This window comes from Spermophilus citellus (genome assembly GCF_964194105.1).
Source record: "Spermophilus citellus genome assembly, chromosome: 2".
In the NCBI taxonomy this organism is placed as follows: domain Eukaryota; kingdom Metazoa; phylum Chordata; class Mammalia; order Rodentia; family Sciuridae; genus Spermophilus; species Spermophilus citellus.
The window spans coordinates 157238275-157252044 of record NC_138183.1 but is presented as its reverse complement, the minus strand read 5'-3'; the positions used below and the strand labels follow the sequence as shown (position 1 = coordinate 157252044).

The following is a 13770-nucleotide window of genomic DNA, read 5'->3' as shown; positions in this document are numbered from 1 at the left end:
ACAGAGTGTGTGGCTTTGTTCAATGAGTATACTATATTCATTTGGCTACAGAAAGCTACAAGTAAACAGAAGAAGGGCATGCTAAGCAAAAAAATACAATGGACTTGTTCTCTTGTACAGTGCTTCCTGGACTGAACATCCTGAGTATCTATATGAAGGGAACTTGACGATGAATCTACAGGGTTTGTAGTACTTCTGAGTTGAAAGAATGCAACAGGATGGACTCTATGCCAGCTTGGCCTTACTTGCTCCAACACCCCCTGCTACTCCTCTAGACTCTAAAGTTGGGTACACCAAGACTGGGGCTTTGGAATCACCCATCACCACTATCACCCCTAGAACCAGCACTAAAGCATCCAAGGACTTTCCTGGAGCAAAAACTCCTTTGCATCTAAAGAGAAAGGGGGAAAAGGAAGGCTAGGCCCTGTCGACTATGAATGAAATCACTTTTCATGTAAGATTTCCATTTGTCTGCTTTGGCAGCTTCTGCCAGAGCAGCCTCTGAGCTCTGTCTGTGCCACGAAATCCAGGCCTCAGAGGCATCTAATTTGTAAATTATGGGCTGTCCGAGTGGCAGCTGTCCAGGTCACTGGCTTGATGCTAATCCTAGTCCCTTTGCAGGTAGCAGTTCCAACCAGTCATGGGCTCTGTCATCTTGGCCCTGCTTATTAGAGCCAGTGGCAATTACTCCCCAACCCTAGAAGCTGAGACTAACAGCAGCATCTCTGGTTTCTAGAGCTGCCCCCAGGGGATGGCACAAGACAGGACAGCTGGTCTGGGGACGGCCACCAAAGATCTATGTCTTCCTGGACAGTGGGAAGGCCAGACTGTCTTTAAAAACAAAAAAATTAAAAGGGCAGAAGAAGAATTTCTTAGCTTCCCTCAGGCTCCCAGCTAGCTGGCGACACAGCCAAGACCTGCAATTAGAAAAACAACTGCCTGAGGCGAGAGCTCAGCTGGTTAAATGGTGTCTAACCTGGGCATTCAGCAATTTTCATACATAAACATACATATCCCTATAAGACACATCTAGTGTAAGGGGTTTGTTCAATCATAAAAAAATCTCTTCCCAGGCATTACCTTTTAATAAATGCTTTTCTCAGTATTTTCTTCACTCAAGGCTTTGATTCTCCTTGATTCAATCCACATGGGTGATGTGGAGTACCAGGTATGGGCCTATAGATATCACCAGGAAAACATATGAGAGGAAAGATTGTGTCCACTGCTTCTCAGTGTTTCCTACAGGAGAAACAGCCCTTTATGGTTTTTGATGGTGAGGCTGTAAGCATGTGGATTTACTACTTCCGGCCAATGTGTCAGCCAAGATTAGAGCACTAATTTATTTAAAAGGACTGGTGTGAGTTGTGATCTGGAGTCCAAAACACTTGGTGGCCTACCACAATTTACACTGCATAGATCCCCCCACAAGCTAGCACTGGCCGTCTGTGTAGGAATGGGTGGTGTGTGGTATGTGAGTGTGAATTGTCATGTATTAAATGTCCACTCTTGTACAGAGCACTGCCAGTTACACTTATGTATTTAAAAATAGTCTCTAACTTACCCAAGTTGCAAAATTTGGGGATGTGTGTATTCATTTATTCCTGTGTTTGCTTCGGAAATGTTCAGGGTCTACTGTGCAATAAACAAGGGCAAAAAGATTCCCTTATTGACCTCACATGCTGGGGGCAGTGATGCCGGAAGGAGAAAGAGGCAAATCATTACCATACATGTGATATATATTTCTTCACAAAAGTGAAGAAAATAAACATGACACATTGCAGAACTTAATATCTCTCAGGGATGGGATGGGGGTATTGGATCAGACTGAATGGGGCTCAAACACAAGTTTCCGTTCTCACCATCTGTGTGGTCTTGAGTTCAGTTACTTACTATCTCTGAGTCTCAATGTTCTCATCTCTAGGATAGAAATAATATTTCCTATTCTTTACAGCTACCACAAGAATTACAGATGATGTATACAAGGCAGATAATAGTTGGAATTGGGGGGGGGGGGGTAGGGACTGACCCCAGGAGTACTTTATCACTGAGTTACATCCCTAGTCCTCTTTTTTTTTTATTTATTTATATTTTGGGACAGGTTCTTGTTATATTGCTGAGAGTCTCATTAAATTGCTGAGATTAGCCTTGAACTCATGATCCCCTTGCCTTAGCCTCCTGAGTCGCTGGGATTATAGGTGTGTACCACTGAGCCCGGTTAGTCAGTATTTTTAAATGGTAGATAGTGTTCACTTGGGTAAATTGAATACTACTACAAACAAGAAAGCATCTAACTGTAAAATTAACATGTGAAAAGGGTATATGTTTTATATCAAGATTTATGACCCTCAAATGCAACTCCAAGTAGAGGGAGCTGGCACAAGGGCAGCTGTTTGTAGTCATAGTCTGTTGACAATCAAATACCTTCACTTTAGAAATAAGGAATCCGAGCACAAGAAATTTCAATATACCTAGGCCACCAACTAGGATAGAAAACCTGAAACCAGAACCAAAAATGCTGACTCTAGAGACCCTAATGGAGGCACTTGTGAGTCCAGTTTGCATAAAAAGAAAGCCTAGCAAATTAGCATATTGACAAGAATAGAAGCACAGTTCTGGAAGACGTACACTGGATTCCAACTCTGCTTTTCATTTATTTGCTTCCTGGCCTTTGTGTCTGGGGGTTAAACCTAGAGGCCATGGTTCGATGTACTGTCAAATTTACTGTCTTCAGACGGTACCATCGTTACATTTCACCTGGTCACCTGGTCACCTAGTCAGGCTGCTCCCAGGACCAAAGTAGCCAATAGCTACTTCAGAGGACCCTGCACTAGTTTCCTGCCCTCCTCAGCCAGCCCCAGAAGAGCTTGAGAGCTGCCACAGGCAGACAGAACTGGGATGGGGAGGAAAAAACTGTGGGGACCCCCAGGTGGCTAGACTTTCCTGGGCCACAAAGAGCCTGAACTGACTGTGATTCCTTCCTATGTAGATACCAATCTGCTAGCCTCCAAAATCCCCCTGGGGACAGAGATTCCACCTGTTACTCAAGAACTCCCAGGTTCTTTTTCCATCCAAATAATGTCCTAGAGATCCCTCAGTCTCGGGCCCAACCTTGCTGCCAGCCTTTGGTGTGGGCCCCCTCCCTGGCTTGATGGAGCTTCACTGCTCAGAAGAGGCACATGGATGCTGCTAGCCACATGCATTTTTCTTTCTCCCTTACCAGGTCCACGGCCTCCTATAACTGTGACATTACCATAGAGTCAAGGTGTGGGTCAATTCCACAGAGGGCAGGTAGCTGCTCAGCAATGAAGAAGATTGAAACAAGAGAATCGGGGTGGCGGTGGGGATCTAACATCCTGTGTGCTCAGGGGACCAGTGTAGGCCACCAAACAAGTCCCAGATGAAGCCTCTAAGACCTCAAGTCCCAAAACTAAGCTGAAGATAGCTCCTTAGAAATCCCCTGTACCTCCTTTCTTGATACCCTTCCTTACAGTCACAGTGGGGGGATTCACTTTTCAAGCTCACTCAAGTTATTCAATAAGTAGTTACTAAACATCTTGTATGGACGAGGTTGTCACAAAGCAGCATCCAGGCTCTGATGGCCCAGCCCGCTTGGGAGACACTACAGTCAGCTCCAAATGTTGACATGCAGTTGCTAAGGTAGGACCACCACAGAAAAAGTGTTCAGTGTCCATAAAATCCTCCCAGAATGACCAACAGTCTATGTCCTTGCACACTAGCAAGCTGGATGAACTTAATGACGCATTGCTCTTGGGATCCAGGGTTTGTTTGGGGAAGTGAGTCTCTGCTAGCCTCTCTGTGAAGTCCTCTCTCTTCTCCTTCTCCACAGGGAATGCACATCCCACACTGCCCCTCCTTCGCCCCCAGCAAAACTGAACTCAACCCGGAAGCCTTCCTCACTTCTGCCTCCACTCCAACCCCCTTGTCACCAGACAGCAACAGCAACAGCAAAATGACTTCAGGAAATTCATTCTGTGCATGGTCCAGCTCTGCTCAGATGCAGACGGTTACTATTATGACTATCACCTGGTAGAGATCTGCAGTCCCCATGGCAGATGGCAGCATATGGGGAAAAGCATTCTTTGTATTAGATACATTGAGAGTTAGAGGACTCTGATTTCAGAACTTGGGTAATTTGTTTTGCCTACTGGAGCCTCGGGGTTTGCATCTGTGAAATGAAAGCATTAGACTGAGAACCTGACTCATAGAAGGCATTTAATAAGTGCTTGTAGAATGAATGTTGAATGAACAACTCCAAATCTCTTCTTTACAACTACATAAAATTCTTTACATTTGCACCCAACCACCACACTCACTGGGCTTGAGCCCAAGTGCCTCAGGAGTTCAAGTTCCCATGGGCCTCCCACTTCTGGAACATTTAAGAGACCCCTTTCTTTCCCTTGTCTACCTCCACACTCCTCTTACTTTCCCTTTTTACTAACCATTGTACCAGCAGGTCAGTGAATCCCTTTTAATCCTGAACTCTCAGTCATACTAATTGCTTTCTTTCTCGTCCTTATTTGCCTTCTAACTTGGGAGGTGAGGATTCAGTTAGATACGTGGGCAGCTGTTCCCAATCAGGTGACTGAGAGGAAAATGGTCCCGCCTTGGTAGAGGCAAAAGATGAGGATCTGTGAGGCAGAAAGCTCCCTGTCCTAGGTTGAATGACACCCCCACTCCATTTACATCTACGTGGAATAAGATTAGAATGAGACCTTATGTGAAAATAGGGTCTTTGCGGAAGTAATTAGTTAAGGGTCAAGATGTGATCATATTGAATTAGAGGGGTTCATGGCTTTGAGTGACTGGGATGAAAAGCTACCAGCATTCCCATTTTATCCCAAGGAAGCAGATGGGCAAGTTGGTGTTTAGTGTATTAAATGACATGCAAAAGGTCTTTGGATGCTGTATTATTGTCTTTCATAATAACACCATAATTATGATTACTTCCATATCATTAGTCATATCTTAGGGACTAGGCAGCAAGATGGGACAAGAGAAGGATGCCCTAATTTGATTCCTGTTATTCTAATAAGAGGAGGCGAGGAGACTGAGATACAGGGAGAAGAGGGAGGTAGATCAGTGTGATGCTGCCATAGGCCACATAATACCAGGAGCCTTAAGAAGCTGGAAAAGACAAAGAAGCATGCTTCTCTGGAGTCTTCAGCAGGTGCAAGACCCTACTGGCACCTTGATCTCACACTTCCAGTCTCCAGAACTACAAGAGAGGAAGTCTCTTTTGTGTTAAGTGCCCAGTTTGTGATACTTTGTTACAGAAGCCACGTGAAACTAATACCTTCCCTAAGATTATGTGGCCCTATAATATTTCAGATTCATGACTGTGAGCTCTTCAGAGGTTTTCCCACCTGCCTTCTCCTCCAGAAGATCTCCTTGAGATGCCCTGGGCTCAGAGAAACCACAGAGATTTGTAGCCATCATGCTTCACATGCTTTTGAGCAAATCTCAGCTTGCTCTGCAAGAAGGCAGCATTCATCAATTCGTGCATTCAACAAGCATGTATTGACATCCTACGACCTTCAAAGCATGTCCTAGGCTCAGGGTATAGAAACTACTCCTTCTTCTGTCCCGCTTTTTTGTCTGTAAGATCTAACTGACATGGGAGTAATCAGTGTACCTTATGAATGTTATTATAAATGACAATAACACAGCATCCAAAGAACTTCTGTTTATCATTTGATCCACTGAGCACCAATTTGCTCATGTCTGCTCCCTTGGAATAAAATGGGAACATTGGTGGCTCTCCAGTTCTATCACTCAAAGACATGGACCTCTCAAAATATTTAAGTGCTAACCTGGCCCTACTTTACACTTCACTTCTCTGTGTTTCCCTGGCAAAAGAGTAGAGCTGAATATTAAGGGGCACCAAATCAGTAATTTTGGATCCATAAACAAGAAGAAAAAACAAGAAGATGTATTTTAAAACTGGTTAAATTGGAAAAAATTGGATGAAGGTACCTGATGCCAGGCAGTGTGGGGACCACCATTTCTGGTTACTGGGCTCAGGGCAGGGCCGATTTGGTATGGTGGGAAGAAAGCCAGGAGGCTGACTCACCCAGGGTCAAGGTCTGCTCTAATGCTAAGCCACCATGAGACTCTGACACATCACTTCCCTCTCTGGGTAGTTTTCTCTTTCACACATTCAGAGTTAGTTTTGGTTTCTAAGACTCTTTAAAGCTTTGATATTCTGGAATCTCTCCAGTTTAAATCACCAGCTGGAGAAATTTCCTAGCCTGCCTTAATGATGTGAAGGATTTCAAGAATGAATAGAAGACAACAGTGTGTGCTGCTGTCTGATTTTTGAATGTATGTGTTGGGAGATGGGTGACCACAGTCCCACCATGGGCAGTAACCTAGTGGACTAGTACCTAGGCCTAGAGAAATAAAAACTCCATTCTAACTTCAAGGAATTTATCATCCAGCAGGGAAAACAGACCAGTAAATAGGCAATTACAATGCAATTGCACACATTCCTACAAGGCGTGCTACAGAAATATAGAGGTAGAGACCTCACCCCAGGTAGGTGGGATACTAGAAAGGAAAACCAGGGAAGGGTCCCTGGAAGAGGTGATGCCTCTGCCCAGTTTTAAAGAATGAGTAGGAGTTTGCTTTTAAGGTGAAGGGTGAGAGCGTCCAGGTAAAGAAAACAGCATATAAAAGATTAGCTATGGCACATTGGGTGCAGAGGAACAGCAAATGTCAACAGATCCATTTTCTTTCCTTCCCTCTAACCTCCACCCTTTTCATCTCTCTTATCCACATTTGACACCCACTCACCACCCAATTTTCTCCTTTCTTCTCCTCCTTGGCTCCCACCCTCTGTGCATACAGAGAGGAAAGTGATCTAGTGAGGGAGCAGAAGAGGAACACAATATGACAAGATATGGAGGGGAGGTGTGAACCACAGCACAGCAGCAGTCCCTGTCTTCCTGCCCTCAACGGGGGTGTCCCCAGGAGACTGCTCACCCCATCTCTGGGCCTCCTTACCACCTCCTCTGCCCACTCATAAATAATCTGTTGTGTTTTTTTTTGGGGGGGGAGGTGCCACCCACCCATGGCCCCTTCATCTTTCTTTGTCACTGTCGTCCTTAGATGCCTGGTCACTTTCCCATTTCACTGAAGCATTTGGCACCTAACTCACTGAATTCCACTTCAGCCCAAGTCCTGCCACTGATTAGGATGGAATCTATTTGGAACACTGTGGCTTCTCAGCTCTTTGGCCTCCTTAACTCAAAGTACACGCTCCACTTCAATAACCAATCCCCAAGATGGCATCTGGGCTCTGTCACCGCCCATTCTATTATCCCACTCTGTGACCATAATTGCCTCTGCATTCAGCTCAATCACTTAATTACGTCAGATATACTAGTTCTCCAACCTCATCAATACCATCGGTCCACGGATTCTTTTTCATTTGCTAATGTCCACTGCCTATTTGTCACTTTTGTTTCTACCTGGCTCACATTTTCAGCCCAATATTCAGATGCTTTAATCAATGTCTTTAATTCCCTTGTTTCATTGTCCTAAAATCATCCTTGGCTTCTGTCTTCCCCTCATTCTCCACAGCCCATCAACCACCAAGTTCTGGTAAATTTTAACATCTTTTCAGATCTTTTATGGCTTCCTAGCTCCACTGCTCGACCTTCATCAACCCAGCATCACTCTTCCTGGACAACTGTAAACTCTCCTAGTTATTCTTCTTCTAGTCTTGCTTCCTCTATAATCAGTTCCCTCACATAGCAGTTTCTGCAATTAAAAAAAAAATGCAGATCAAGTCCATAAAATTATTCTACCAAAAAACAACCATTCAAAATAGCTTCTCAGTTACTCAGGATGGAGACCAGCGTTCCTCATAAGACTTCAAGGTTCATATGATGTCTCTGGCCTCACCTTAGGACATCTCCACCCCAAAATCCACTGAGTTCCTTGGATACTCCATGCCCTATCTGGAGGATGTGGACAGCAGGGTTTGGAGGAAAGACCCAGGGGCAGAACTGAGCTCTTTTTCTTTACTGTCACTGAGAACTTGCAAGGATAACATTCTATGAGTCAAATACTACCTTTTACAGTTGCCCCATCTGCAATAATGTCTGTCTTCCTTCAATAAGAGAGAAGATAAAATTTGGAGCACAGATTAGAAAGCCCCCTGATAATTATAACAAGAATAATAAAAGAGAATGTTTACGGAGAGCTTGCCACATGCCAGGTCCTGGACCAAACACTCCACACAAATCATTTACTGCACCTAAAACCCTATCAAGTACATGTCATAGTCATTCCTCTTTTATAGAGGAAAACAAAAGCCCTGCATCTCAAAAAAAAATTATAGTAACTTGATTGAGGTCCTACAACTTGTTAGTGGCAGAACAAAGATTGGAGCCTCCATCACTCCAGCTTTCAAGTTCATCCTCTGAATCACTTGTTCAATGGAATAACTCAGATGGGCAGATGGTACACATCCCACTTTTTGAAAGTCCTCTTGGAAAAGATAGGTTCAAACTGTTACTTCTTTTGGAAGGTCTTGGGTAGAATAACACTTATTGTAACTTTTAAACTGAGGATCAACCCAGCTTCCCAAACTCTTTAGGTCCCAGCTTCAAAATGTAGAAACCACTCAGAGCACTTAAGATAAACCCCAGCAACCATACTATCCTGTGCATCTTCAGGTCTCTAGAATAACCAAAATCAAAACATCTCCTTCTGTTTCCCTGACAGCTAACCCCTTATCTTTATCTTTACATGTGTGTCTGATTGGAGGAAGCTCCAACTATTCAATATCCTCCACTTTCATGTCCTACAGAAACTGAGAAGTTTCCAGCCAACCTACACTATTCATGAAGACAGCCAGGTAGCTGAAGGGGATGAGAGAGGTATGAAGCATCTTGCTGACCCAATAGACCTGAGGGATGCCTTAGACACTGCCAGACACTTGTTGGGCTTCAAGTGAGTAGAGAGAGAGTGAGGCTGTAGGGAAGTAAGCTGTCACTCACCAACCCATCACTCACCCACTCACTCACTCAACAATTTAAGTGACTACCAAATACTCAGCATAGTTTTAGGTTATAACAGGTTCTTAAGCATGAGGCAGATTCTCTAATTCAAGAACCTCAGAGTCTAGTGGGGAAAACAAGAAATGAAGAACTGGAAGGTTAGCATTAAGACGGTAATGTAAGAAGGGAGTGCAAAAGATGTCATAGGCCACGGCTCTGGAACTTGCTAGCTCTGACTCCGAGCAAGTTTCACTTAACCTCTCCAAGCTCAGTGGCCACATCTGCAAAGTGAAAGTTATAACAGCTATGGATACTCCATGGTTGTCGTAAAGATTAATAGGAATATGTGTGCTTTATACTTTATTTATTTTTGCTTTATGGGTTTAGAAAACCAAAAGTGAGTTCCAAATGCAGAGTGTTAGAACTATTGTTGCATAAGGAGTAAGACAATTATTTAAAATTTTTAAAAGTGCACATAGACTAGACAATCCCCTGCCTTTCCTTTATGTCTGCATGGCTCACTTCCCCATTTGATGTAGGTCTTTTCTTAAATATCCCTTCCTCCATGAGGTCCATCTTAGCCACCCTATTTAATAAAGTGGGTTCCCTCTGGTTCCACCTCTCAGCATTCTAGATCCTAACCTATTTTATCTTTTTCTGAGTACTTATTACCCTCTAACATATGCAGTACTTTATATTTTATATATATATATCACTTACCATTTCTCTCTTTCCACTAGAATACAAGTTCCAGGAAGGCAGAGATCTTTGTTTTGGTCACCGACATGTTTGCAATCAAGATGAGTACCTAGTACAGAGCAGATGCTTGATATTATTTGTTCAATGAAAGAATAAGAAACAAAACACACGTTGAATGGCTTCTGCTGCAAAAGACAGTCAGGGAAGAGTGAGCACAGGAAAAGAAGGTAGAACTCCCAGCTGCTGATCTGGAAAGATGACAGCTAAGAGGGCTCAAGGCCATGGTGAGTGAGACATGAGTACCCTCAAGTCTCAGAATAACATAAGCAGAAGGCACCCTGGAGGCTCACCAGAAGCAGTTTTAGTCCAGTAATAGCAATTAATTTTTATACAGTTGATAAGTGAAGAGACTCCATGCCATTTCAGAATACAAGTTGGTATGACATCAGGGAGAATAATTTCTCCATGCATGTGCATTGGTTATCTATTGTTGCATAATAAATTACCCCAAAATTTAGCAACTGAAAATGTTTTGTCAATAGCTTCTGTGGGTCAGGAACTTATTTGGGAAGTTCTGTTCCAGGCTTGCTCAAAATATTTCAGTTAAGACCTTGGCTATCATCTCTTGATGGCGCATCTGAGGAGGAAAGCCCTCCTTTTAAGACAGTTTGCTCCCACAGCTGTTGGCTAGAGGTTTCAGATCTTCACCATGCAGACCTTTTAGGGTTGCTAGAATGCTCTCATGAAATGGCAGCTGAAGGTCCCCAGAAAGTGTGATCCAAGAGAGAACAAGATGAACATTATGATATCTTTTAAAGACACACCCTCAGAAGTGGCACGCTCTCATTTAGGTATTATCTAGTAGGTCCACAGGTGTGCCCTATTTAACATAGGAGGTGATTACACAAGAACATGAACACCAGGAGGTGGGACTGTGGGAGCCATCTTGGCTAACTACCACAGAATGTAACTAAGGAAGCATCCAGCATGTTCTTAGGGCATCGTGTATCTATGGAGAAAAATGACCACCTCCCAACCCTTCCCTCCAGCTCCCCAGAGAAGACTTTGTGCCATTAGTTATCCAGAGTGATCCAAGACCTTCAGTTATACACAGTCTTTAAGGAAAGATATACAAACATGTATACAAACATGGACCACTTTGGAGACCTTTACATACTTTTCTTGGGACTCTGGATGCTAGTTTCTGCTTGTCAATACACTTTTCTTTTTGACTCTGCCATAAATTAATGAAAGAGCTGAGGGAGTACAGAATCTAAAAAAATGGAAAGATCTGAGAAAGATGACCTAGGAACAGAATATTTGTCATGCCCTCTGAAATGTCTTAGCATCACCAAGCAGCAGGCATTTGTAACTGCCCAGAAGCAGATACATCAGTTACAAGAACCCATCCCAAGGAAAGATTCTTAGACAAAGGAAAAGCCCTAAAGAGGGAGTAGCATTCTGGATTGGAGAGTCCCAGAGTCAAAAGCTATTGTGTTCTATCCTCCTTTCTCAGGCAAGATCATACTTCATGCAAATACAAAGATGGCATTTGCTTTTTCCACTAATGTCCCCAGAAGATAGAGAGCACATGTTTCCGCCAGCTTTAGTGATATGCTCAGTGTGAAGTGCTTCAATCCTCTCAATCTGGGAAGATGAGAAAGTCTTGTCCCTATGCATTGGTTTATCACCTTACTTTTTTGTTTTTAATAAAAAGTGGACTTTGCCAGAGTGCCTCACATTACATGGCATGTGAAAGTAGAGGAACATAATTTCCAGACATGAATTAGTACAAAAGGGCAATAGCTGAAAATGTTCCTCCTTAAGCTCCTTAATTAACAATAACAATCATTGGAGTTAACATTTGTAGGTCAATTACTTTTTCCAGGGACTTACTTTTTCAAATGCCTTATATCTGTTATCTGAATTAATCACAACCAAATGAGGTTAGTATTGACATCCAATTGTAGATGAGAAGCCCAAGGTGATAGAGGTAATCAACTTGCTCATGGTCACTCAGCAAGTAAATATTAAGAGTCAGGATTCAAATTCTGGGAGTCCACAGGCCTAAATACCATACTAATCATACCAAGGTGTTTTTATAGGGCTTAAGAAAGAAAACAAATATTGGTACATATCATTCATGAAACTCAAAATGAAGTTCAACAACAGGTGGAAGCCTGCTAGCTGATCACAAGATGAACATTATTATCTATTATCTTAATGGAGACTTTGGTGCTGTTGAACCTCAGGAATTCTGATTTATTAGGCAGCATATAGTTCACTTATGATGTACCTGAAGAAACTGATACATGGGAAGGGACACCCAGGCCTTTCCTGTCTGCCCACCAGAAAAGTGCTGATCAGCTGGTCCTTAAAGACAACTCTCATGAGTCACTCCTGCATCTGCAGGGAGAATCTCAGTCCATTCCATCTGCACCTCTCTGTTTAATCAAGAAGCTTAGTATTAGAGACTAATGACTATTAAACCATGATCATAAGAAAGCAACAAAAAGGCTAAAGGTTGGAAGAAGTCTGGTTTTCATCCTTCAGACAGTTTAGTGCCCTCAAAGAGACGTGAGACAGAAGGTGATGTTATCATAGTTCCACACTCTGTCGCATGCTCCCACCATGAAGTTGGAAGACTTAAGTGACCTGCCTCCCTTCCCTCTACACCTATTGCTTGCTGAGGTGCATGATCATTGCATTCCAACCAAAGGAGCCCTAATCCAGGTATAAAATAAGACTTCTTAACTGGTCCCCAAATTTAAGAATCCTAAAGAGTTGTTTCATCCATCTTCTCCCTTTGCTATCTCCCCTCCTCACTTTCCCGGTATTATCTGCAAAATTCACTGTCACTTCAGTTTATTAAAGAAAATAAATTCTTCTCCCTGTTCTTCTCCCTTTCTTATTATTTATTCCACTTACATAAGTCATAAAGAGCTATTATTTAAGCTTTAGACACTCTGGCTTTGACTCTCCACCCCACACATTAGCCATGTAACCTCATGCAAGCCACTGACCTCTCTAAGCCCATGCTTCTTCCTCTGCAAAATGGGGATACCAAGAATGCCTATTTCATAGAGTTGTTGTAGGATTAGGAATTGAAATAAAAAACCCATGTCAAGTGCTGGACAGAGTGTCCTGAACACAGCAAGTGCATGATAAATGTTGGATGTTATAATGATGAGGCCGGCAATGCAGGGACCAGTGAGCAGGACAACTTTTCAAAACAGCCGTCCTAAGGAAACCTGTGAGTAAGCCACTTTCCCAGACCAAGGGTTCCCGGGGAATTGCTAGTGATGTTGCTGCCTGGGGTAACAGGAAGGAACAGAGGCAATTATGCAGCGTGCAACAAAAATAATTTCATTTCTAATGCCTTTCCCCTGCTGGGCCACTCAGAACCCAAACAATAACAACAGGCAGGGGTGGAAACGAGAAGGGCAGGCACATTCTGAAGGGGCCCAATGACAAACAGACAAGCCCCAGGACTCACTTTGTCTCCCAGACATCTGTAGGGGAGAGTCCTTGGGACTGCAGCTGCAATTCTGTGCTGAGTGGCAGCTCCCTGGAAGGCAGGATTGCCCAGGGGCCTGTTGATGGGGCCTCTTGGGGCTGAGTCAGCCTGATGTCACTTTTCATCCTCTGTCTGGGAGCAGGCTGACATCACTCAGAGGGCTCCAGGGAAAGTCAGGGGTCCTCCCTTCCTCCTTTCCCATCCCTGCAGACAGCAAAGACTTCCCACATCTCCTCCCGGGAAAAGTAAAAAATTTTGCAGTTACTAGCAGATTACAACAAAAATTACCCAATGTGCATTAAGGTGGTGGCTGTATTCAGTGCATACTTAACATCAGCCTATTTTGGCAGCCCCTGTGAGCACTTCTTCACTCCCACCTTTATGTACTGCCCCATACTCTTCCAATTGTCCCCAGCAGCCTCTAGGTATCTGAATTCCAGCAATATAGCAGCACAGCCTCTCTAACCAGGGGAGGAGGGAGTCCCCAGGCCCCAGTGAGTCATCTTTGCTCCTCTCTGTGTACTGGAG

General features: G+C 43.5%; 1 protein-coding gene across 12 annotated transcripts in view; it reads right to left on the bottom strand.

Moving 5' to 3' along the window:
• DRD2 (dopamine receptor D2) overlaps nt 1-13770 on the bottom strand; it is a 198352-nt gene that overhangs the window by 42682 nt on the left and 141900 nt on the right. For 4 of the 12 annotated variants that reach the window (XM_081281190.1, XM_081281189.1, XM_081281182.1 and 1 more), the window contains one exon: nt 9747-9834. The exons of 6 other annotated variants lie outside the window; for them this stretch is intronic. Coding sequence is in view for 2 of the 6 variants with exons in the window: in XM_081281179.1 (XP_081137305.1) it covers nt 13222-13367 (146 nt within the window). In the remaining 4 variants the exon portion in view is untranslated. Of the gene's footprint in view, nt 1-9746; nt 9835-13221; nt 13432-13770 lie in introns of those variants that run through there. 2 more of the 12 variants (XM_081281179.1, XM_081281188.1) reach the window with 1 other exon arrangement.